At 39.1% G+C, this 22,765-nt stretch overlaps 2 protein-coding genes across 7 annotated transcripts; one reads left to right on the plus strand and one right to left on the minus strand.

The window, feature by feature from the left end:
• The first annotated feature begins 53 nt into the window (after positions 1-53).
• On the plus strand, positions 54-2,658 carry LOC117593329. 6 transcript variants are annotated; one of them, XM_034288132.1, is made up of 2 exons: positions 54-124; positions 476-2,658. In XM_034288132.1, the coding sequence occupies exons 1-2, from the start codon at positions 64-66 to the stop codon at positions 1,951-1,953; spliced, it is 1,539 nt and encodes a 512-aa protein (XP_034144023.1). In that variant the 5' UTR covers positions 54-63; the 3' UTR covers positions 1,954-2,658. The 6 variants fall into 6 exon arrangements, with proteins under 6 accessions (XP_034144023.1, XP_034144028.1, XP_034144024.1 ...); XM_034288137.1 differs by lacking the exon at positions 54-124 and having other exon boundaries at positions 243-1,366; positions 1,826-2,658; XM_034288133.1 differs by lacking the exon at positions 54-124 and having other exon boundaries at positions 244-1,663; positions 1,706-2,658.
• Positions 2,307-21,586, minus strand: LOC105018208 (mucin-5AC). The gene is made up of 29 exons (XM_034288168.1): positions 21,294-21,586; positions 20,242-20,356; positions 19,764-19,854; positions 19,319-19,422; positions 18,924-19,143; positions 18,532-18,657; positions 16,759-16,876; positions 16,232-16,370; positions 13,919-14,026; positions 13,501-13,570; positions 13,171-13,308; positions 12,682-12,846; positions 12,417-12,511; positions 11,806-11,932; positions 11,491-11,591; positions 11,023-11,174; positions 10,794-10,837; positions 10,583-10,689; positions 10,268-10,419; positions 8,014-8,152; positions 7,750-7,857; positions 7,205-7,384; positions 6,715-6,954; positions 5,297-5,453; positions 4,940-5,068; positions 4,637-4,787; positions 4,012-4,055; positions 2,570-3,902; positions 2,307-2,319 (listed from the first exon to the last, which is right to left on the minus strand). The coding sequence occupies exons 1-29, from the start codon at positions 21,584-21,586 to the stop codon at positions 2,307-2,309; spliced, it is 4,959 nt and encodes a 1,652-aa protein (XP_034144059.1).
• Positions 21,587-22,765: the final 1,179 nt, after the last annotated feature.

The following is a 22,765-nucleotide window of genomic DNA, read 5'->3' on the forward strand; positions in this document are numbered from 1 at the left end:
GAGGGTTGTACAGTTGTTGGTTTTCCAGTTGTCTTGGTAGTTAATGTTTTTTCTGTTGTCTTAATGGTTGAGGGTTTTACAGTTGTTGGTTTTTCAGTTGTCTTCAGTGTTGTGGGTTGTGCAGATGTAGGTTTTCCAGTTGTCTTGGTGGTTGATGTTTTTTTCTGTTGTCTTAATGGTTGAGGGTTTTTACAGTTGTTGGTTTTTCAGTTGTCTTCAGTGTTGTGGGTTGTGCAGATGTTGGTTTTCCAGTTGTCTTGGTGGTTGACGTTTTTTTCTGTTGTCTTAATGGTTGAGGGTTTTACAGTTGTTGGTTTTTCAGTTGTCTTCAGTGTTGTGGGTTGTGCAGATGTAGGTTTTCCAGTTGTCTTGGTGGTTGATGTTTTTTCTGTTTTCTTAATGGTTGAGGGTAGTACAGTTGTTGGTTTTTCAGTTGTCTTCAAGGTTGTGGGCTGTACAGTTGTGGGTTTTGCAGATGTTGGTTTTCCAGTTGTCTTGGTGGTTGACGTTTTTTCTGTTGTCTTAATGGTTGAGGGTTTTACAGTTGTTGGTTTTCCAGTTGTCTTGGTGGTTGACGTTTTTTTTGTTGTCTTAGTGGTTGAGGGTTTTACAGTTGTTGGTTTTTCAGTTGTCTTCAAGGTTGTGGGCTGTACAGTTGTGGGTTTTGCAGATGTTGGTTTTCCAGTTGTCTTGGTGGTTGACGTTTTTTCTGTTGTCTTAATGGTTGAGGGTTTTACAGTTGTTGGTTTTCCAGTTGTCTTGGTGGTTGACGTTTTTTTTGTTGTCTTAGTGGTTGAGGGTAGTACAGTTGTTGGTTTTTCAGTTGTCTTCAAGGTTGTGGGCTGTACAGTTGTGGGTTTTGCAGATGTTGGTTTTCCAGTTGTCTTGGTGGTTGACGTTTTTTCTGTTGTCTTAATGGTTGAGGGTTGTGCAGATGTAGGTTTTCCAGTTGTCTTGGTGGTTGACATTTTTTTTGTTGTCTTAGTGGTTGAGGGTAGTACAGTTGTTGGTTTTTCAGTTGTCTTCAAGGTTGTGGGCTGTACAGTTGTGGGTTTTGCAGATGTTGGTTTTCCAGTTGTCTTGGTGGTTGACGTTTTTTCTGTTGTCTTAATGGTTGAGGGTTTTACAGTTGTTGGTTTTTCAGTTGTCTTCAAGGTTGTGGGCTGTACAGTTGTGGGTTTTGCAGATGTTGGTTTTCCAGTTGTCTTGGTGGTTGACGTTTTTTCTGTTGTCTTAATGGTTGAGGGTTGTACAGTTGTTGGTTTTCCAGTTGTCTTGGTAGTTGATGTTTTTTCTGTTGTCTTAATGGTTGAGGGTTTTACAGTTGTTGGTTTTTCAGTTGTCTTCAGTGTTGTGGGTTGTGCAGATGTAGGTTTTCCAGTTGTCTTGGTGGTTGATGTTTTTTCTGTTGTCTTAATGGTTGAGGGTTTTACAGTTGTTGGTTTTTCAGTTGTCTTCAGTGTTGTGGGTTGTGCAGATGTAGGTTTTCCAGTTGTCTTGGTGGTTGATGTTTTTTCTGTTGTCTTAATGGTTGAGGGTTTTACAGTTGTTGGTTTTTCAGTTGTCTTCAGTGTTGTGGGTTGTGCAGATGTTGGTTTTCCAGTTGTCTTGGTGGTTGACGTTTTTTCTGTTGTCTTAATGGTTGAGGGTTTTACAGTTGTTGGTTTTTCAGTTGTCTTCAGTGTTGTGGGTTGTGCAGATGTAGGTTTTCCAGTTGTCTTGGTGGTTGATGTTTTTTCTGTTTTCTTAATGGTTGAGGGTAGTACAGTTGTTGGTTTTTCAGTTGTCTTCAAGGTTGTGGGCTGTACAGTTGTGGGTTTTGCAGATGTTGGTTTTCCAGTTGTCTTGGTGGTTGACGTTTTTTCTGTTGTCTTAATGGTTGAGGGTTTTACAGTTGTTGGTTTTCCAGTTGTCTTGGTGGTTGACGTTTTTTTTTGTTGTCTTAGTGGTTGAGGGTTTTACAGTTGTTGGTTTTTCAGTTGTCTTCAAGGTTGTGGGCTGTACAGTTGTGGGTTTTGCAGATGTTGGTTTTCCAGTTGTCTTGGTGGTTGACGTTTTTTCTGTTGTCTTAATGGTTGAGGGTTTTACAGTTGTTGGTTTTCCAGTTGTCTTGGTGGTTGACGTTTTTTTTGTTGTCTTAGTGGTTGAGGGTAGTACAGTTGTTGGTTTTTCAGTTGTCTTCAAGGTTGTGGGCTGTACAGTTGTGGGTTTTGCAGATGTTGGTTTTCCAGTTGTCTTGGTGGTTGACGTTTTTTCTGTTGTCTTAATGGTTGAGGGTTTTACAGTTGTTGGTTTTTCAGTTGTCTTCAAGGTTGTGGGCTGTACAGTTGTGGGTTTTGCAGATGTTGGTTTTCCAGTTGTCTTGGTGGTTGACGTTTTTTCTGTTGTCTTAATGGTTGAGGGTTTTACAGTTGTTGGTTTTCCAGTTGTCTTGGTGGTTGACGTTTTTTTTGTTGTCTTAGTGGTTGAGGGTTTTACAGTTGTTGGTTTTTCAGTTATCTTCAAGGTTGTGGGCTGTACAGTTGTGGGTTTTGCAGATGTTGGTTTTCCAGTTGTCTTGGTGGTTGACGTTTTTTCTGTTGTCTTAATGGTTGAGGGTTGTACAGTTGTTGGTTTTCCAGTTGTCTTGGTGGTTGATGTTTTTTCTGTTCTCTTAATGGTTGAGGGTTTTACAGTTGTTGGTTTTTCAGTTGTCTTCAGTGTTGTGGGTTGTGCAGACGTTGGTTTTCCAGTTGTCTTGGTGGTTGACGTTTTTTCTGTTGTCTTAATGGTTGATGACGATACAGTTGGTTTTTCAGTTGTCTTCGTGGGCTGTACAGTTGTTTGATGTTTAGTTGTCTTGGGGGTTGAGGATCGAACAGTTGTTGGTTTAACAGTTGTTTTGATGGTGGAGGGTTGTGCAGTGGAATTTTCAGTCACAATGGTTGAGACCTGATGTTCTGTTTGTGCAGTTCTTTCTGTCGCTGTGGGATTTGTGATTACTGTAAAGTCAGTTGTCTTGGTGGTTGAGGTTGTTGCAGTTGTTGGTTTTACAGTTGTCTTCAAGGTTGTGGTCTGTACAGTTGATGGTTTTTCCGTTGTCTTCAAGGTTGAGGGTACTACAGTCGTTGGATGTTTAGTTGTTTTGGGGGTTGAGGATACTACAGTCGTTGGATGTTCAGTCATCTTCAAGGTTGTGGTTTTTATTGTTGTTGGTTTTTCAGTTGCTTTGGTGGTTGATGGCGGCACAGTTGGATGTTCAGTTGTCATTGGGCTTTTGGTTTCTATAATTGGGTTTTGTGTTGTTATTTTAATACATTCATCAACACAACATTTGAGTCTAATTGCATAGTTGTAGCACCATGGTGGCATTTGATCCTTATTGTGGCAAATCAGTCCAACATTTGGATTGCATTCAACATTTTGATGATTAACATTAAAATAAATGTTGTTGTTTATTTTGGGTCTGCATTCTATTTCCACGGGTTTGCTGCAATTATGAACACCAGATATGGATTCAATTTCACCCCCCTTTTCCATTGAGGGGTAGGAATTGTCCATCCAGTCTGTCCATTCACAAACAGGTGTGGTGGTGCAGGGGGAAGTCTTAGTGGTTGTTGTCTTAGTAATAGTGGTTGGGGCTTTGGTGACCTGTGTTGTTGATTTTGGACTAAATGTTGTGGAATGTGCTGGGGTATGGGCAGGGGATGTTGAGAAAAATATTGTTGGGGTCGGCCCATTGGTGGGTGTCTTCGCTATTAATGTTGTTGTAGGTCTTGTGGTGGTCTTGCAGGGTTCTATCGTCCTTTCAATGGTTCCATTTTCTTTGCACATGGCAGTAATACAGGTGCCATCTCCATCAGTTACATAATATATAGTTGTTCCATATGGGAAAGTTTTTCCGTTATATATACAACTGCAAGCTGCAATATACAAGGGAAAATTATTATCAAGTTGGTACCTTCTTGTTAATAATGTAGGTTTATGTATCCGTTTGCAGAACTAATCCTACAGAAAAATGACAGTCCTTACCTTGGATATTATATTTGCAATGGTCCTTAGTTGGTGAGCAATGACTTGGGAAAAAAATAGAATACACTGTAACATTTGTGTTGGGTTATTGCTGCAGTATGAGTAATTTCCACATCCATATCTGTTTTTTGAAATTAGAGCATGTTTTCTAACCCAACTCCTCATTTTAGGGTATTAAAATTGGTTGGACATTTGACTACCCAGCTGATCCTTTTAAGGCAGTGAATTTATTTGCACTTGCAGTGCATGTAAAAGACAGCTGTCAATGTCTAGTCTTTATTCTAACCATTCCATTTTAGAATACATTTTGCTAATGTCAGACAACATGAGGGCTTTCTTGCCATTATGTAAAATCTGTAAAAAGATTATCTATGGGTTGCAGACTTCCATTGATCATTGCATGCAAAGGATTTGCAGACAAAATCAACTTTGTATTTGGACTGTTTCCATGGCCTTGTGAATTAATTTCAAAATCACATTTTCCTCATTTTAAAGCACTGAGAATTCCAATGAATGTGCTAGTGTACTTACTGAACTTATAGTTATCAATTAAAATGAAGTTGACCCCAACCCTGATACACACATAATATTTATATTTAAATATTTTGGTTAAAAAAAAATATACCATGTATAACAGTTCTTGTTTGAAGGCATCACTTCTCCCTTATTGTAATGATGCCCGTTTCCATCGTAGCAACCACACTCCTCCTTGCTAACACACTTCATAGTGCTTTCTTCCAAATAAGGCTTGGTGGATGGGCATTTTGGATAGCAACCTTTGAAGATAAACAGTGAATGTAATCCAGAACACAGTGATTGACATCAGCCATTGCATATTCCATAATATACATTGACAATTATTATATTTTGTCACTTGGAATGTGAAGGGTCTGAATCAAATACAAGCTGTGGAGGGATTGTAAGTTACCTTCCAGAGCAGGGATCTGTTTTGAGCATGTTCCTTCTGGATTCTGGCAGGTCTTCATACAGGGGTAACCACAAGGCTTATAGTGCCACTCACACTCCCCATCGGGGTTGTAGAAATCACAGAATAGAGCTGGTAATAGAAAACCATTACATTTCAACCAGGGTTCAAAACGAATTGTGAGAAAAGTGTGACTTGCACATGTAAATCTCTAGTCAGGATTTCCCCTCTAGTAAAACTCTCATCAATTAATACCAATCCAAAGAATGAACCAACCAATCAATAAATCTCCAGATTAATCTCTCAGCCGGACATCAAATCAATATGTAAATAAATTGTTCCTCAAAGTAAATGACTCACGGCAGATGTCTGGCGTTCTCCAGCGTATGCAGGTCCCCGCCTCGTTACAGGCCTGGGCGTAGGCTGCTACAGCTGTACAGAAACACTCACAGTCTCCCCCAGTGTCACAGGCACACGAGTCCCTGACACACTCATCATGGTATGGGGTGGGGTCCACCTTTCAGGGACAGGCAATTACACATTGTCGTCATGTATTTATTCAGTGGCCTATGTAGTATACTGGTAGAGTGCTGTACTTACACCCGGGTTCAGTTCCACTACAAGGGTCACATTTACAATTATGGATATGAGGCTTTGTTTTACACAGTACTCATGTCTACATAAATCAAAGCACTGCTCCAAATTCACATAGCAGATAAAATGTTCTAACATGTAACATAATTGAAGGCATCTGAAATAATGAGTAATAAAATGAAGGATGAATGAATAGTTAGAGTTGTTATTATAGGTCTACAGACCTTGTGTTACATGTAAGTTCTCTTATTAAAGTATTCCATTCTCCCTGTGCCTGAGTCCAGCCTCCTCAACAATGTCCCACTTGCACTCTAAAGTTAAATCCAGAATTGTTTTCTTGTTCCGCAAAAAGGCATCCAAATCAAGATAAATGTGAAAAAAGGACAATTCGGAAGTCCAAAGCAACTTTGGAGCAGGAACACAACTTCCATAATTTACTCACTTACTATTTGAAGTAATATAGACACTTGCAGTAGTCTCTTCCCCGAACCTAAACCACCCAGGACTAGCTAATAATGTTCTGGTCCCATTTGGTAATGTAAGAAGAGTAGGAAACCAGCTGCTTTGTTGTTTAAATTCAGTCTTGTAAACGTTATAGGGAGAATTCTTCACAGTGCTCCTTTAATGTACATTTTAATTCTGTGCATGCTTTTGTCTTTTTAAGGAGAGCGGACACTTTCCTTATTCGTTTCTTTGCAAGGCATGTATTGAAGTAAGAATGAGAGGGAGGAAATTGAACTGAAGTCTCAGAGTTTTACGTGTCTCACTATATTTAGTTTTAATGTTAATTTCAAGCATATTTGTCTTTCTTTTGTATTTTTCTTTACAGTATTTATGCTGTGTAGATAAATGTCTGTTTTTTATTTAATACCTTTGGCTAGGTGGTCAATTACAATGTTCTCAATTAACTTACCTGTTTAAATAATAGTTACATTAAAATGAAAGAATGGCTGATTTTGTGATTATCTTTTACACAGGTTTCTTGCTCACATTGTCTTACAGGCCATTCAGTGTTGTCGATCCTTTTTTAGCCCACATATTGTAATAGCAGCATTACGTTATCAGTATGATTGGGGAATTTCTTCAAATCAAAATAAATATTGCAGGAGCAAAACCTGTGGTAAAAACATTGGTTGGTATATCAATACAGTTCTGAATCTTCAGTGGGTGTGCTGTTTCTGTACCTTTGAGTGGCAGTCTTGGAACACTCCACTAGTGATGATGCTGCAGCGTTTCAGAGACCACGACTGCCGGTGTAAATTTGAAGTGCAAGGGTCCTTTACCACACCAGCGTCAGGGCAACCGGTTGACGCTTTCCAGCTGTTCCCAAACTTCAGAGCTTCAGTTACCACTTCTTGGTTTCTGGACGTGAAGTCATTGTTCCCATTTCCGTCGTAATTACCGCACAGACCACAAACTTTTCCCTGGAAGGTGATTGTTAGAGCACTATATAAGATAGGAAGGGTGTTTTGGAAATGTGTAATAAAATCCCTTATTAGTGTGCACCTATTCCCTTTAAAAACATCAAGAATGATATGCCAATATAGGTCTGACAGTATACATGTCCCTGGAAGTTAGTTGTTGGATTAGAATTTTCAAGAATGTTTTTTATGGGAAGTTGTGGAGAGGAAAAGTGATATAGTACTATCAAAGGGACAAATTCTAGGAACTCACCTTGAATCTAGGGTGGAGTTTGATGAACAGGCTTGTTCTCTTATCCCACATTAGAATCAGACCCTTTTTTGTCTCAATAACAATGTACAGACCAACAGTGTGGACCTTGAAGTCCACATCTACTGTTTTCGCTTGCTGAATAACTTTGACAGTTTCGCCTGCTAGTACGATCTCGTTGCTCTGCAAGATTGTAATTCCAATGTCAGACTAGTTCATATACACAGTGCCCTCTCATGACACAATAAGATCCACCCATTAAATGTAAAATCAAAAGAAATGTTTCCTAGACATTGAGATGTTTTAAATCATTTAATTTAATACATTAAAATAACTAAAGAGTCCATTAGTCAATCAATTAAAAATGTAATCAACTAACACATTTATTGACTGTATGAATGCATGTATGGCACTTTTAACATTGTTCCTTAATAATGAATGAGTGATTAATTAATTAGTCAATTAGTCAGTCAATTACAAATGTAATCAACTAAGACATTTATTGACTGTATGAATGCATGTATGGCACTTTTAACAGTGTTCCTTACCCCCAAGAAGAGCTTGATGGCCTTGGAACAGGTTGTGCCGGTGGTTCCACAGGGAATGTTCTGTGTGATCACTCTAAAGGTTCCGTTTAGATTGTTGGAACAGTAGTCCTGCAGGATAAATTCAATTAAAATACAGAATAATAAATATGCTCCCTTAGCTGTTATCATTACTTAATCTTAATTTGCAACGATGTATACCACACATACAGTAGGGGCTAATTAAAATGTAAATAAAATAATGTTCATATATAAGTATCGTCGTACCTGCGTGAGAACGTATTCACAGTCCCCATTGAAATTGAACCTTTTCTTATCGAATGTGATGTAATGACCATCTCCATATATGGCGCATGTCCCGGGACACTGGTTATTGGTACACTGCCATTTTCTTCCTCTGCAAGTGCTACAATGATGTAAACATGACATTAAGAATTTACATTTTTGAGTGCTACTTCAATTAAAGACATCCAAAGAAGTACAATAGAAAATAGCTAAAAGTTATCGCTCTCTACTTTTTAAAAGGACAGGTTTGACTGTTTTACTAAGATGTGTGTTTTCATAAATGTTATTCACATTGCTAATTTCAGGTAGTTCTGGTTGAGATATTTAAGACTATACTAAACCTAGCTGAAAAGAATGCCTTTACCAAGCTGTGGGAAAACTGACCATATGCATTGAAGAAATACAAACTTAATGCAAACTTTCAAGTGTCTACTAAAAACTCATCTCTACAGCATGGTTTATGATTAGGTGTAGCCTGGCCCGGTGGCGTGAATGTGACCAGAATGTGAATGTGACCAGAAGGCTTGCTGTCTTGCCGGGTGGGCTCTCGTCGCCACTGAGATGCCCTCCCTCCAATGCCTTTCGGGGGAAGAGTCACTGGCTTGTTGTTGACTCTCTGTTGCACACTTGTGAAATTGGGCTGTACTCTGCTGGCAATACTCGGCCCTCATTCAGGGGGGTTGCGGTTGGTGGGGGTCCCTTTGGTTGATGCCTGGCAATGTGGGTGGATTGACTTCCTGCCTGGGCCTCCCCCAGATAGGGCCACAGTGTCGCCGGACCCCGCCTGTCTCATTTCCAAGGTCTTACGTTGCTATACTATTGTGCTGGGGGATTGGGTCAGTTCTCCTTCCCCACTAAGTTCTCCTTCTCCACTATAAATCGTTGTTGATATGAGGAATGCATTTTCTGAATTTTCCCAGTCTCCTCCCAGTTTAAACTTTAAGAGGACATGAGGTCCTGGTCCACACCTGTGGAGTACCTGGTTTGGGGGGACCGTTGCTTTCCCTGTCCTTGTCCATCTGGTCATACTTCTGACCTAGTTTACATTTAAATAGATTTAGCCCACATGCATTTATTAATTATTCCAATTGGACTCTTAATATCACACCCGGCACAGCCAGAAGAGGACTGGTCACCCCTCTGAGCCTGGGTCCTCTCTAGGTTTCTTCCTAAAATTCAGCCTTCTTAGAGAGTTTTTCCTAGCCACTGAAATTCAACACTACTGTTGTTTGCTCCTTGGGGTTAAAGGCCGGGTGTTTTGTAAAAGCACTTTGTGGCAACTGCTGTTGTAAAAAGGGCTTTATAAATACATTTGATTGATTGCTTTTGATAACTAAACTTTGTATATAGAAACAACTGCAACATAAAAATATTTGTTGTAAAGAATGTATTTTTGACAAACTCTGATTATGTGCCAAAGCCCATCATGAAATAACAATTTTGGTATCTTTACGGGCCTGTTTCTTTATGCTGATAATGTCAGTGGTGCTCAGACAACTCAACTTCTAGAGGCACGTGAATGCAATCTGTGTGGTTCAGTACACCTGACTTATTTCAGAATATCCCTACATTTAAACATATGCCCTTTTATTAACAACTGGACTCAAGGAACAATACATTAATCTAGGATTATAAAGAAAAACACTGTAAATCCAAGATGTAAAGACAGGCTCTCCCAAAGCCAATGTCTAAGCCACATCTCCTGTCATGTTTTAGAGACGCTCCAGCTAACAGGAATCAAGCTGAATGAAAATGGAACATCGGGAATGCCACCCCTTTTCTAGTGGCACTGTGATTGTGTCTCCTGTCAGTCTGGGGAAAAACATTTACAATCGTAATGCCATTACAAATAGCACAGTGAGCATCTGGAAGAAAGGTCATTTTGACTTTACACCATGTCATTCCAGCTCCCCTCAGCAAAAAAAAAACATCCCTAATTCTAACCACTTCTTATCGAATGTTGATAATATATTTGAACAACGGAAACATCTTTTTAGCAATACAGCAGAAACTCCAATTATGGCCTATCATATCCCTCCCTGAGGCAAATTTTGAAAGTGTTATGGTCTGAAACAGTCCAATCTGGCCAATCAGTGTGGTCCATGCCAGATTTCTATAGCAAGATGTATCATTTAACCAAGTTTGATCAAAATGGAAAGTGGTGTGTTAAGATACGATGTGCTCAGATTCACAGTCTCCTCACATATTTTCATCGTTATGAATGTGTTTAATTTACCAGGTGTTGCATATTTCTTTAATTGTCTCCCCAGGTTGGTAGTCGACTCCATTGTGAGAACAGGGACAAAGCTCCTCCTTGACACATCCTCCATTCCCATCAGACAGCAGACCATCAGGACAAATACAGCCTGACAGGCACTCTTTAGTGAACTATAGCACACAATTATATTACATTAAATATAGACTTTTGTTATTTTACACCATTTCAAATTGATCAGATTATTTATAAACTTAGCTATGGAGAGGATTCAAACATTCTATTGGTACAACTGTATTAAAACATTTTGTAAGGCCTGTTCTATTGTATATTTACACAGTCATGGTTTATTGTTTGGCAGCTCTTCTGGCACTCTGAGCCTTTGGCTCCAGGGGCAGCATTGGAGCAGTTGAAGAAAACCATTGGACTTTTGCAGGCTGAAGGTAAAAACAACAGCCTTTAGTAGGACCATAACAGAGACCAGCTTCATGCTGTAGGGAATATAAAGTATTGTAACACAATTTGCTATATTTGTACTTACATAAATGCTGCAATTCTCCAGTACAGCTTAATTTCCCTTGTCGACATGAGCTAGATAGTGAGAAGGTAATACAACAAGAGGAGCTTGAGAATGGTTTGAAGTGCCTCTTGACATAAAACAAAGACTTGAGAACAACTGTTGATTTCTAAATATTTCAATGTAGCCATGACATATTTTAAGCACATAATGTAATATTTTCAAAAACACAACCAAGGATTCCTACCAAGGTCCTTACCATATAGCCCCATTGATCGTGGTGACCTCTCCTGGGGGTACCACCTTGCCCCCAGAGTAGCAGGGGCAGTGTGAGGCTGAAACACACTTCTCTTGGCTGTTCAAGTAGGTTCCTTTGGGACAGCCACAACCGTCCATAGGCACATGGTCCACCTGTGGAATACACATAACATTCATCATTTGGGGGGTAATTACTCTTGAAATGTCTGCAACATCACCTGAACACCAACAACACAGGAAGACATGAATGTGCGTTCTGGGAATGTCTGCAACATCGCCTGAACACCAACAACTCAGGATAACATGACTATGCGTTCTGATGTAGTGAAGTGAAGTGTGAATTGACACAAAGTCCATACCAATGAAAAATGTGAAAGTTATTTGTTGGATGACATGACAGTTTCTCATGGGATGCCATGAAGTGACATGTTTGGGAACCCATGTTTTGTAATCAGTGATGTAATTGTACCTGGCAGGAAAAGTCTGTTTGGCTTAGGGAGCGACAGGTGCGACCACAGCTGGTCATATCGTAGTCATACACCATCGTGCCAGGGCATTTAGAGTACTTTCCTGGAAAACATTTTACTTTGATTTTAATACATTTTTGTAGTGTGATATAATGTTGAAACAATTAGTTGGTAATTCCTGAGTGGCATTATATGGATAAACTTTATGGACAAATCAAAAAAGGACAAACGCTTTACATGAATGAACAGCTTTTGAGTTTACAGTCACTGAGCATCATTTATTTAGTATTTAATTCAGCCTCTGATGTTGTTCTCACCACAGGTGGTGTTTCTCCATCCTGTCAGCAGGATGCCAGCAGCAGCACAGGCGTGGACGTAGGAGGAGATTGCTGCACACATGCACTGCTCAGTCTTCTCACAGTTACAGCTGTCATACATGCAATTCTACAGACGAGGGAGAGAAGGAGAGGCTTGGTTTTTATGTAACTTGAGAAAAACAGTTTTCTTAAAAAAAAAAGTACTAGTCACAGAACAACAAACAAAACTTTTATTGAAATAAATGTAATTATTTTAATAAATGTTTAGTTGAATGTCCTTAAACTGCTCTTTTCTCACGTCCTGGCACGGCAGGCTTGTTGTGCCAGTGAGATCCAGTGCCCTCTCTCCCTCTTTGTTTTGTTGTTGATCGCCCTCACCTGTTTCCCTGATCACTGTTCCTATTTAAGTTCCTCCTTTCCCAGTGTATCTTGTTGATCTATAAATGGCATATGCCTTCTGTTTTGGTGGTTCTATCTTGTGTAGTGTTTTTGTTATTATTCAAGTTCTTTTATTAAATGTCCTCCCTGTGCTTGTGTCCATGCATTGTCAACCGGTACACTTCACAAACTTAATTCATTATTTCATATTAATTATGATAATTATCACTTACTGTTTTGTAGTGTTCTGGGTTGATCTCATTGTGGCATTTAGAGAATATTCCTGTACGATCTGACAGCATTGAGCACCAATGCTTGGCGTATTTCTCTATGAAAAATATTTAGCAACATTAAAAAGAGAGCAATAAACACATCTTTTTATGTGGCTTTCCGATGCATCTCAGTAGTCATTGACCTGAGGTAAGAAGTTGTGCTGAAGTGCATTTGGGTATTGTCTCATCTGACATATAGTGTTTTAGAAAGAAGTTAAAGGAGTACCATTCTCTACACTCAGAGAGCATGGGTTCTCAAAGCTCTGGGTCACATCGGGGCAGCTTGCTTTGGTCTTCCACATGTTGGCAAATGTCACAGCCGTTCCTTCCACCAGTCCGTTGATGGTTCTAAAGTCATCGGCTTGGACGTTGTTAAAGTCTCCACAAAGACCTTGATGAGATATTTGTCAATATAACAGATTAATTTGTTTTAGATTTCAACAGAAAATATAACATAGAAAATGTGTTTCTTTACACAAAACATGAAGTACTGTTAACTTATGGTTTACTAGTTTTTTATGTGAGGGTTAAATTAAATGACTAGTAATCAACAAAAGTTGCAACACGTAGGAATTGTTAGCATCAACTTTCAAGGCTTAATCTACTTCCATTTCATTCTAAAACAGTTGACCGGTTGTGTACATCAATTCTGGTGACCCTGAATGAAATTAGAGAAATATACCCTGGATTTTTCCTTTAAATTAGAGAAGCATACCCTGGGTTTTTCCTTTAAGGGAACTGCAAGCTGTGATGTACACCTGCATTATAGGTGTTAACTGGATCTCCAGACGAAGCCCATAAGAGGTCTGCACAACGATGTAAAACGTAGAGGGCTTGAAGATCGTTACATTCTCTGTGGAAAATAAACCAAATGTCTACAGTAGTCACCATCTGGTAGACAACAAACCTTTACAATCTGGATGGTTATGTGTAACTCCTTTTTTTGTTTACATTTGTATGTATACACCTGTGAATAGTTTAAAAAGGACTGTTATGCAAACAGATTTTATTGTTATTTTGAGAAAACCATGAACCAGCAACTCACCCATGAAAAGTGGCAACTTTGATAACATCCTATTTACATAGATAGTTCCACTGGCCTCGATGATGATCATCTGCAATTTACAAATAATTCCTTGAAAGTGAGACTCCAGGTGGGAAAAAGTGTCAAGCAGGTTTGGGCTTAATACCATTTCGATTCCAAAAGTCAACTTAATGAATATTTCAATTATAAATGTAAAAACACAGAAGAGAACTGGAAACGTTATTTCAGTGTTCGTTACTGAATTGACTGGAATTGTAATGACCTTGACCCCAATCCTGGCGTGAAATGCTGAGAGTCGTCAATAGCAGCAAGATGTCTGAACATCTAGTTTTTTTCCAAAACCTTTGAAATGGTTTAATGTTGATGTCTTGATAAAACACTATCAGGTGGGTGTGTCATTGGCCATGGGCAACCTTACCTTGGATTGTGGAATCACCAGGGTTACACCCCTTAGGCAGGTCTCAGTGTCTGTTGTCCCACATTTCTCTATGTCACCCAGGACGGTGAAAACACTCCCGTTAGTTTGCTGGGGAGAATTGCGACAGTAAAGTTAAGGAAATCATTTATTTTAACAAAACAATACTTGACTAATTGTCTGTTTTCTAATTACAGGGTTTGATCTCGAAGAGAAATTGCATGACTCAGCATAATTCCAGGTCAAAATAAAGGTAAATCAATGCTAATTATGTGAAAGAAATGGCATCTTCAATGCAAGTTTCTGCCATCTGTGGGCTGTATACTATGCCTAAAGGAGGGCTGCCTCTTGACCAGTGCATGATCTGCTCAACATATGGTGCGTTTTGGTTTCAATGTCAGGTTTGGGGACCACACGATTTCGTCTCTGCTCTTTGCGGATGATGTTGTCGTGTTGGCCCCTTCAAGCCAGGACCTTCAGCATGCACTTGGACGGTTTGCAGCCGAGTGTGAAGCGGTGGGGATGAAAATCAGTACCTCCAAATCCGAGGCCATGGTCCTCAGTCGGAAAAGGGTGGCTTGCCCACTTTAGGTTGGTGGAGAGTGCCTGCCTCAAGTGGAGGAGTTTAAGTATCTAGGGGTCCTGTTCACGAGTGAGGGAAGGAAGGAACGGGAGATTGACAGACGGATCGGTGCAGCTTCTGCAGTAATGCGGTTGATGTATCGGTCTGTCGTGGTGAAGAAAGAGCTGAGCCGCAAGGCGAAGCTCTCGATTTACCGGTCAATCTACGTTCCTACTCTCACCTATGGTCATGAGCTTTGGGTCATGACCGAAAGGACAAGATCCCGGATACAGGCGGCCGAAATGAGCTTTCTCCGCAGGGTGGCTGGGCGATCCCTTAGAGATAGGGTGAGAAGCTCGGTCACCCGGGAGGAGCTCAGAGTAGAGCCGCTGCTCCTCCACATCGAGAGGGGTCAGCTGAGGTGGCTTGGGCATCTGTTTCGGATGCCTCCAGAACGCCTTCCGGTCCCGTCCCACCGGGAGGAGACCCCGGGGAAGACCTAGGACACGCTGGAGGGACTATGTCTCCCGGCTGGCCTGGGAACGCCTCGGTGTCCCCCCGGAAGAGCTGGAGGAAGTGTCTGGGGAGAGGGAAGTCTGGGCATCCCTGCTTAGACTACTGCCCCCGCGACCCGGCCCCGGATAAGCGGAAGAAGATGGTATGGTATGGTATGGTATGGTTTCAATGATATGTGCAATTTTTATATATTGATTGTAATTGTATTTATCAGAGGCGTTGCTAGGATCACAATACATCCAAGGCTTTGCCAAAACCACCCCCTTCCCCGAATTGGGACATTTCTCATAGAAGTCTCTATGGCGCGGTCTCTGATGTTGAAATGTGTTGTGATGCAACGTGTTCTTCTAACCACGGTCTTATGGGTTTTTAGTATTAAGCCTACATTAGATTTTGATATCTCTCAGGAACCCTGTAATATTCCCCAACAACAGAAGATTCAACATTTTTTTGCACCAAATCATCCCTAGTCTCTATCATGGTTTAATTTTCTTCATCAATAATCGCGCTATTCTTTCACAGTACACACTATGCCGCATCTTTGAGGTTTCTGACTGGTTAGAATATGTTGTTCATAGTGCTTGCACAGCTAGTATTGTTTCCCTGACCCGCGCATGTTGTTACTTTATTGGGTTGGGGCTATTACTTCCGTTAGTCTAAAGCCGGATACTAAAATCAACTACGAATCAATCATATACAAATACGAATGATAATAGCGATAACACACCAGTAAAAATTGTTATTTAGTTTGATTGTAAAAATAAGAAATTTTGACATTACAATTTCAGCATGATTTCTATTAATCCTGCAGCCTTACTGCACTTATTATATCTCTAATAGAATAATGATACAAAGAAATTAGCTGCCAGAATCAGATGCCAACAACGATCAGCCCTGTAGCCGCTGCATTCTCAGCACACGTTCCAAATAGTGTCAAATAGATCTTCTGCTTTAATGACACATAGATGGACACAAAATATTTGCGATATCATAGTTTTTGATGTCTTTAATGCATGATCGGTATTACAGGTGAATAGATCAGATTGTTTTATGAAATACAATCTGATATATATAGAATTTGAGAACCAGGGCAATTCATAAAAGATCCCAGGTCATAGCCCCAGGCACCCAGGCCTAACAGCGCTCATGGTATTTATAATACATATTCATATTTAAATGATAATTCAATTTTTCTGTTAGCATTAATATCACTAGGTTATGTGTTTCAAGTGTCCCACCTTGGACAGGACATAGGAGCAGTCTCCATGGAAGGTGTAGGCTTTCCCGTCGTAGGTGGTGATGTGGGAACCTCCCTCTATGGAGCAGGTACCTGGACAGTCCAGACCTACACAGTTCCACTGGCCACCCTTGCAGGTACTAGCAGAGAGAATCAGTCAGTAAAGTCTACAGCCACACAAACACAATAAGTCAGTGTATCTGTTGAAGTGTATGTTTAGTTTACAATAGACCACCTGTTTATCCATGTACAGGAAGTGAAGTTCATTCAAAGCATGACAGTAATCAGCCAATGGGCTTACAGTACTGGGATGTGTATTGGGATGTCAATAAAGTAGAGGAAAACCGGAAGTTTCTTTGAGATTGAGTGAGATGACATCGAGTCTGTAACCTCATGAACAATCGACTATCAAATGCTGCAATAAATAATTGAATTACCCTCCTTTGACAACTGGGTGTGCGATCATTATTTCAACCACGATACAAAACGGCTGATTTCTAACAAATGTAAATATAAAGCAATGCTTACCATTCTTGGCATGTTCTAGAGTATGTCTCTCCAGGCTTGTAAGACATTCCGTTGTGGAGACATGAGCACTGGTCCACAGCTACACAGCCACTCTTATTAATGTCATCGAACACAGTCCCTATGAAAGAGGCAATAAATACATTTAATCACAGTTATTATATTAAATACTTTTCTTGTGAATATATTTGTCTTACATGTTTAACTATTGCACATAAACATTATATAAGCAATAATGAATGATCAGTAAAATAAGAAACATCACATGAACCCAGGGATGATATTGACATTTAGTTGCAAGAACATTTACAAATTGACATATGTGACAGAATTCCTGAACGGGGGCGAATGTTGCAAAAAACAGGAGAGCCGTTTTTTTAAAAGAAAAAAATGTTCTGGGACATTTTGTCTTTTTTTCTGAAATGCCTTCTTGAAGATGTGAACTTTCATGTGACTTAGTAACAAACTGTATGAGAAGTGTAAATACGAATGCAATTTAAAACTAAAACCCTTGTTTAAGAAGCGGAAAATAATGGAGGGGCTGTAATAATGAAGGGGCTGGACATGCTGACATACTGAGTTCTGATTGGTCTATCAAGTGACCGGCTTTTGTCAATATCGAGACTGCTTGGTCAGTAAATCATTGTCATCCCGGGATTTTCAAAAATGGACACCTGCGATCACATTGATGCAACTGTGAATCACATCACTGCCCTGAATTAAGCTGGTGTTATCAACAAATCTGAATTTGTGAGATACCACCTTACTGGAGTACAATGATGCCATGACTCAGATGAATCGGACGACATGAGGAAATCCCAGACTTTGATACTGTTCAAAACGTTCAGGCAAAATTGAGGCATTTCATTGCAGTGCCAATGGTATAAAGAAAACGCTAGCTCCTCTTGTATAAAACAACCGTCCACGGATTACATTTACAAGAAAAGGACAACCATGACAGTTATGATAGCGACAATGAAAGATGCATAGATTATTGGAGTGTTGAACGCCTTGAGTGTGAACGGTAGCGAAAAGACGCGTTGTAAACAAAGTTTACTGTGCTTCAACAACAAGAACACTAAATTCAAATGGCATTCATGGGAGTGGTGCTAGGAAGAATCCTCTGCTGTAAAAAACAACAAACTGCTTAACTCTTAACTTTGAGACCACCTGGACAAACCTGAAGGTTTCTGGAAGTCCATTCCCTGGGAATGCAATAATCATACTGTCTAAGAATAATCTCGGCAAAGGAGAAGTGCTCACTAACACAGATTTAGACAGATTTGTGAACAATATTTTAGAGAAACAGGCCTTTTATGTACGTAGAAAAGGTCTTAGATCTTTGAGTTCATGATAAATGGGGGCAAAAACAAGTGTTGTGTTTATAATTTTGTTTAGTGTATGTTAGCAAACATTGTCTTTTTTTTTTTAAGTAAACCACTTTTGAGAAACAAGCAAAGAAAATATGTCATTTGTTTTCATTTATGTCAAATTGTACACATTTTATGAGTTTATTTTACTATTTTCTATAAAAAATATGTTTTTGAAGAAACTAAGGAATTTTTTTGTTTTTAATGTTTAGTAGCAGCCAGAGCATATTTGTATTTTTTTTTGTGACTATTCTGAACAATTAGTGAGGGGGGATGTCTTACCACAGCGCGTGTTTTAACCCACGTTAACCGTTATTCATGTTATGCATGTTGACATTATTCTTGTCTAATGAAAAGCAAATCAGATGTTCACAAATAATTAATAATTAAAGGCAGTGTACTGTACCGTTTGGACAGAAGCATCCATCAGTGCAGTGTTCCTCACAATGCTTATTTCTCCGTGGGTTGGAGCAGGTGTCAATACAGGGGCTTCCACACTCCTGGTACTTCATGTTCAAAGGACACGTCTTCACTGCTCCAGACAGACGGATAGAAAGATACACAAAGAGAAAGAGAGAGAGACATACAGAGAGTAAGTAGTGTGCAGTAAATAAGTAAAAAATAAGAAAATATCAGTTTAAAGCAGTCACAGAATGTGATGAAAAATACTTGCACCTGAATGAAAAAATACAGTGTAGCATTCTTAAATTTTTTACTTTGAAGAAACTATGACAGGAGTGTTTTCTGTCTTCCCCACCTCCAATTGATGCAAACAGCAACTTAGAAAGATTTCCTTACAGCAGAACTGGTCTGTCCTCCACTTCTGGGGCACGCCCCCTGCGTGAGCACACTGGCGGGAATACTCTGAAATGGTATGGCACATGCAGGACTTGCTGTTGCTGCTTTTACCACAGTGACACATGTCTGCCATGCAGGCCTCGATGAAGGAGTCGGTGGAAATGAGGTTCTTACACCTGCTGAAGGCTGAACTGGTGAGAAACCCCTCACACGCTGTCCTCTGAAAGGAGAAGACCACGAAGAAGTGAGGGAAGAATTACAGTCATCATAACTTAACTTTATACTGATATACTTTATACCGATACAATGTCAGAATGTAGTTTTTCTTCAAAATATCACAATGTTTTTAAAGCAGTGAATGATTGAAGAACGAAGTATAAGCTGTCACTCTTTACCTGGTTTCCACATATTTCAGTCTTAAGAGGGGCTGCTAAGCAAGTTTCTTTTGGACCATTCATTTTCCAAATCTCACCGTAGTCAATTGTTTTCAGATGACCACCTGTGGGAAAAGGAAGAAATATTTGTCAGGTGTTAGTTCTGAAACAAAGCCGCTTTACCTTCTCTTTTGCTTCAGTGTGGACGGATTGTGTTAGTTTTGTATACGTAGTTGGCTATTGCAGGCATAGCATTGTCTTGTGGGTGACTAAAAGAAATGAATAGAATGTTTATCAATGAAGTAATTTCTCTTTCTGTAAAATGGTCAGGCAATATTTGCCGATCAGAAATCCAGCTCAGTAAAGCAGGATGATAGGTTGAATTCAGCTCCATCTACACATATTAATTAGCAGTACAGGAGAATACAGTAGTTAGTATCCCTAAGACATGTTCTGATTTTTTTACCTTTCACAATGAACTCGTTGTAAAGCTGGACTCCATTGAAGTCTCCACATAGCCCACAGGTCTGATTCTGGAACTTTGAGTCTAACTCCACCTACAGAGCAAAAGAAAGATGACTGTAAGTTGGACAGTGCATACAGTATGCCTATTTCAGATATATGGCCTACAGCAGTGAACATGTTTTGACATTTCACACACCATGAGCTGGATGAATAAGTACCAGTCTATTTCTTCTAACAGGAATTGTTGTAAAAAACATTTGATATTTTAAAACATTTAGAATATCAACGGCGGACAATTACATTTTTCATTGTTCATGACTCTTCCCTCCAGTTATAAATAGTTATAAGTAAAAATAGGGTTTATCAGTTAGTCAGTAATAATAATAATAATAGTTATAGTTATATAATAACATAAGACATTATTATATGAATACGAATAACATTAATATCATTAAGCCTTAGAACAGTCCAAGACATACCGATAGAGCGTCATCTTCGTTCCACATAACGACTAAACCCAGCTTGGCTGTGATCTTCACATAGGAGTTGGTCCTCTCCATGAAGATATTAAACTGACCAAATGGTAACGTGACCCTATGGGGGACAACACAATAAAGTATCCACCAGAGGGGAGATTTGGTAACAAGGTCAAAGAGACCCTGTTAATTTCATGAAAAGCTCCTATATAGAGTGTGTATATCTGTCTACTGTAATTCTAGAGCTATCCTTATTTTCATTTTTTAAATAATCCTAAGGCCGGAACATTTAGGTAATACATATGGCTGCCAATATTGTGTTCTTCTTGTAATAGCTATTTTATATTAGTAGGTAACATTTAGATAAAACAGAAATGTAAGTAATGTGTAGACTCATCCAGTATATGAGACATGTACTTATTCTAAGGTCTCAGATACATAAAAATACACATTTCAAAGCACTTAGATAATAGAAACAACAAGCAGTTAAACCTATAGAGAACAAAATATTTTTATAGGGGTTTGAGCTATTGACCCATAATTAAAGGTTATTTACACTTTTCAAAGGAATAATATGAGTTATGAGTAGTGTAAAGTAAAGCAAAATAATTAAATATATTATTTTAAAGTAATATATATTCTGGTAGCATGTTGAACCTTTTGGTGGAAATCAATTGCCTTAAAATACACGTTTTACCTCTGAATATATAAAAAAATACTTTTGGGTTTAGTTACCTGATCTCTACATGTTCTTTAAGTCTAGTGATAACAATATTACACATTTCCTAGGGAAGCTGACATTATATTTGGATAATGAAAAAAAAGTTATGACATGGTTGCAAGCTAGAAGTGATAATGCCACACTTCATCCGTTATTTTACTTCAAACATATTAAGGTTTTACGAATTTGACCTCAAATCTAAATCGTAACTAAAAATATGTACATTAGTTTTTCTAATGAAAATCAAACTGAATATTATAATACTACAAACAAATTACTTTCTAGACAGAAATAACAAAGCAGTTTACTCAAAAAATGAACATTTAAAACGCACTGTTTTCCATTGACGCTGAAATAATGCTTGGCCAGCTCCACGAAGGTCCCATCCAGCTTCAGAGAGATCTTCTTGATGGTGGACTGACCGTTCACCTCTTCACGCTGCAGCTGAATGTTGAACTCCTCGTAGCCGCTTCTGCTTTTGCACAGCGAAGTCAACACGTAGTTACAGGTGTAGGGCAGCTGGAAGAAGTCCCCATCATAGGTTTTGTAGTGGTAGTTACCCCACGTGCTGCAGACCTGCCTGTTGTGGGACTGACTCACGCCAACTGTAAGGGCGAAGGAGTACATGTAACAAGCAAATGTTAAACATGATGTTTCAGACAAAACTATAAAATGAATGTTCATTGTCTGGTAAAATATCTCAAATCAAACAACCTACCTGTGATCAATTTTGTTTTCCCACCCAATGGAATTATATTAACTGGAACAAAAGTGTTAAAATAAAAGAATATAGTTATCTAACTGACAATTAAAATGACTTTCTTTTCAATGTGAACATACATGCCCATGTTATCATAAACACTTCAATGTCATGGCTAATAGAGATCTATTTATTCAATTTATAAATTATGCATAGTAACAATATTAAATTAAATTCTGCCCAAAATGGGAGGTGTAAAAAAACACATCTTCATATCTTTATAATTAAAGTGATAATTTATTCAAAGGCATTAATGTATTCATTCATTAATTTGTCCCCTAATAATATTATCCCCAAAAATCTGCAGAGAAAGTGTGTCAAGATGGAGCACTTTCTCTTCAGTGAATGTTTTCACAGTCTGTTATTTTCTTACCAGTCTCAGAAGGCATCAGACCACTGCATGCAACATCTATTGCAAATAGGAGGCCAAACCACAGCTTCACCCAGTGTCGAGTCATGATGGCTCTTCTAACGATGTCCTCCAGTCCCATCTGCTCTCAGGTAATCCACCTGTTCCTTCTGAAAATGTGCCAGCAGGTCCCTGTCTGCTTTTAAGAGGAAATCTGAATGAAGGAAGTACCATGTGGATGCTGAGTTGATTCTGTGTCAAAGGAGGCCACTGATCAAACTTTAGGCGTTTCCAGTGTGGTTTTCATCTGTGTGTATTCCTGAATGGGATGTTCTTCTCTGTAAGGGACTTTGTGTAAGTAATGTCACCTTGGTTTTCCTGGAACATTGGCTGCACCTCATTGTCTAGATAGTTCACTACTAGAGGACTGAAAAGGAATGGTTACCCTGTAAAACGTTAAGTAGGAAAATATTAAGTGTTGTTCTCTTTAATTACTTCAATTAAAAACTTCAATTGAAATTACTGTTGTCAATGTATCCACCTTAATTGGATTCTCCAACACCTCGCACTGGAGAATTGAACAGTCCAATATATACATCACACTGTATATGTAATTGTAATACTTATAATGTGGTTTTGTTAATGTCCTATGAAAATATATTTAAATAACATTTTGATTAGTTTTGACCACTGAATG

The sequence above is a fragment of the Esox lucius genome, chromosome 19, assembly GCF_011004845.1.
Source record: "Esox lucius isolate fEsoLuc1 chromosome 19, fEsoLuc1.pri, whole genome shotgun sequence".
Taxonomy (NCBI): Eukaryota; Metazoa; Chordata; class Actinopteri; order Esociformes; family Esocidae; genus Esox; species Esox lucius.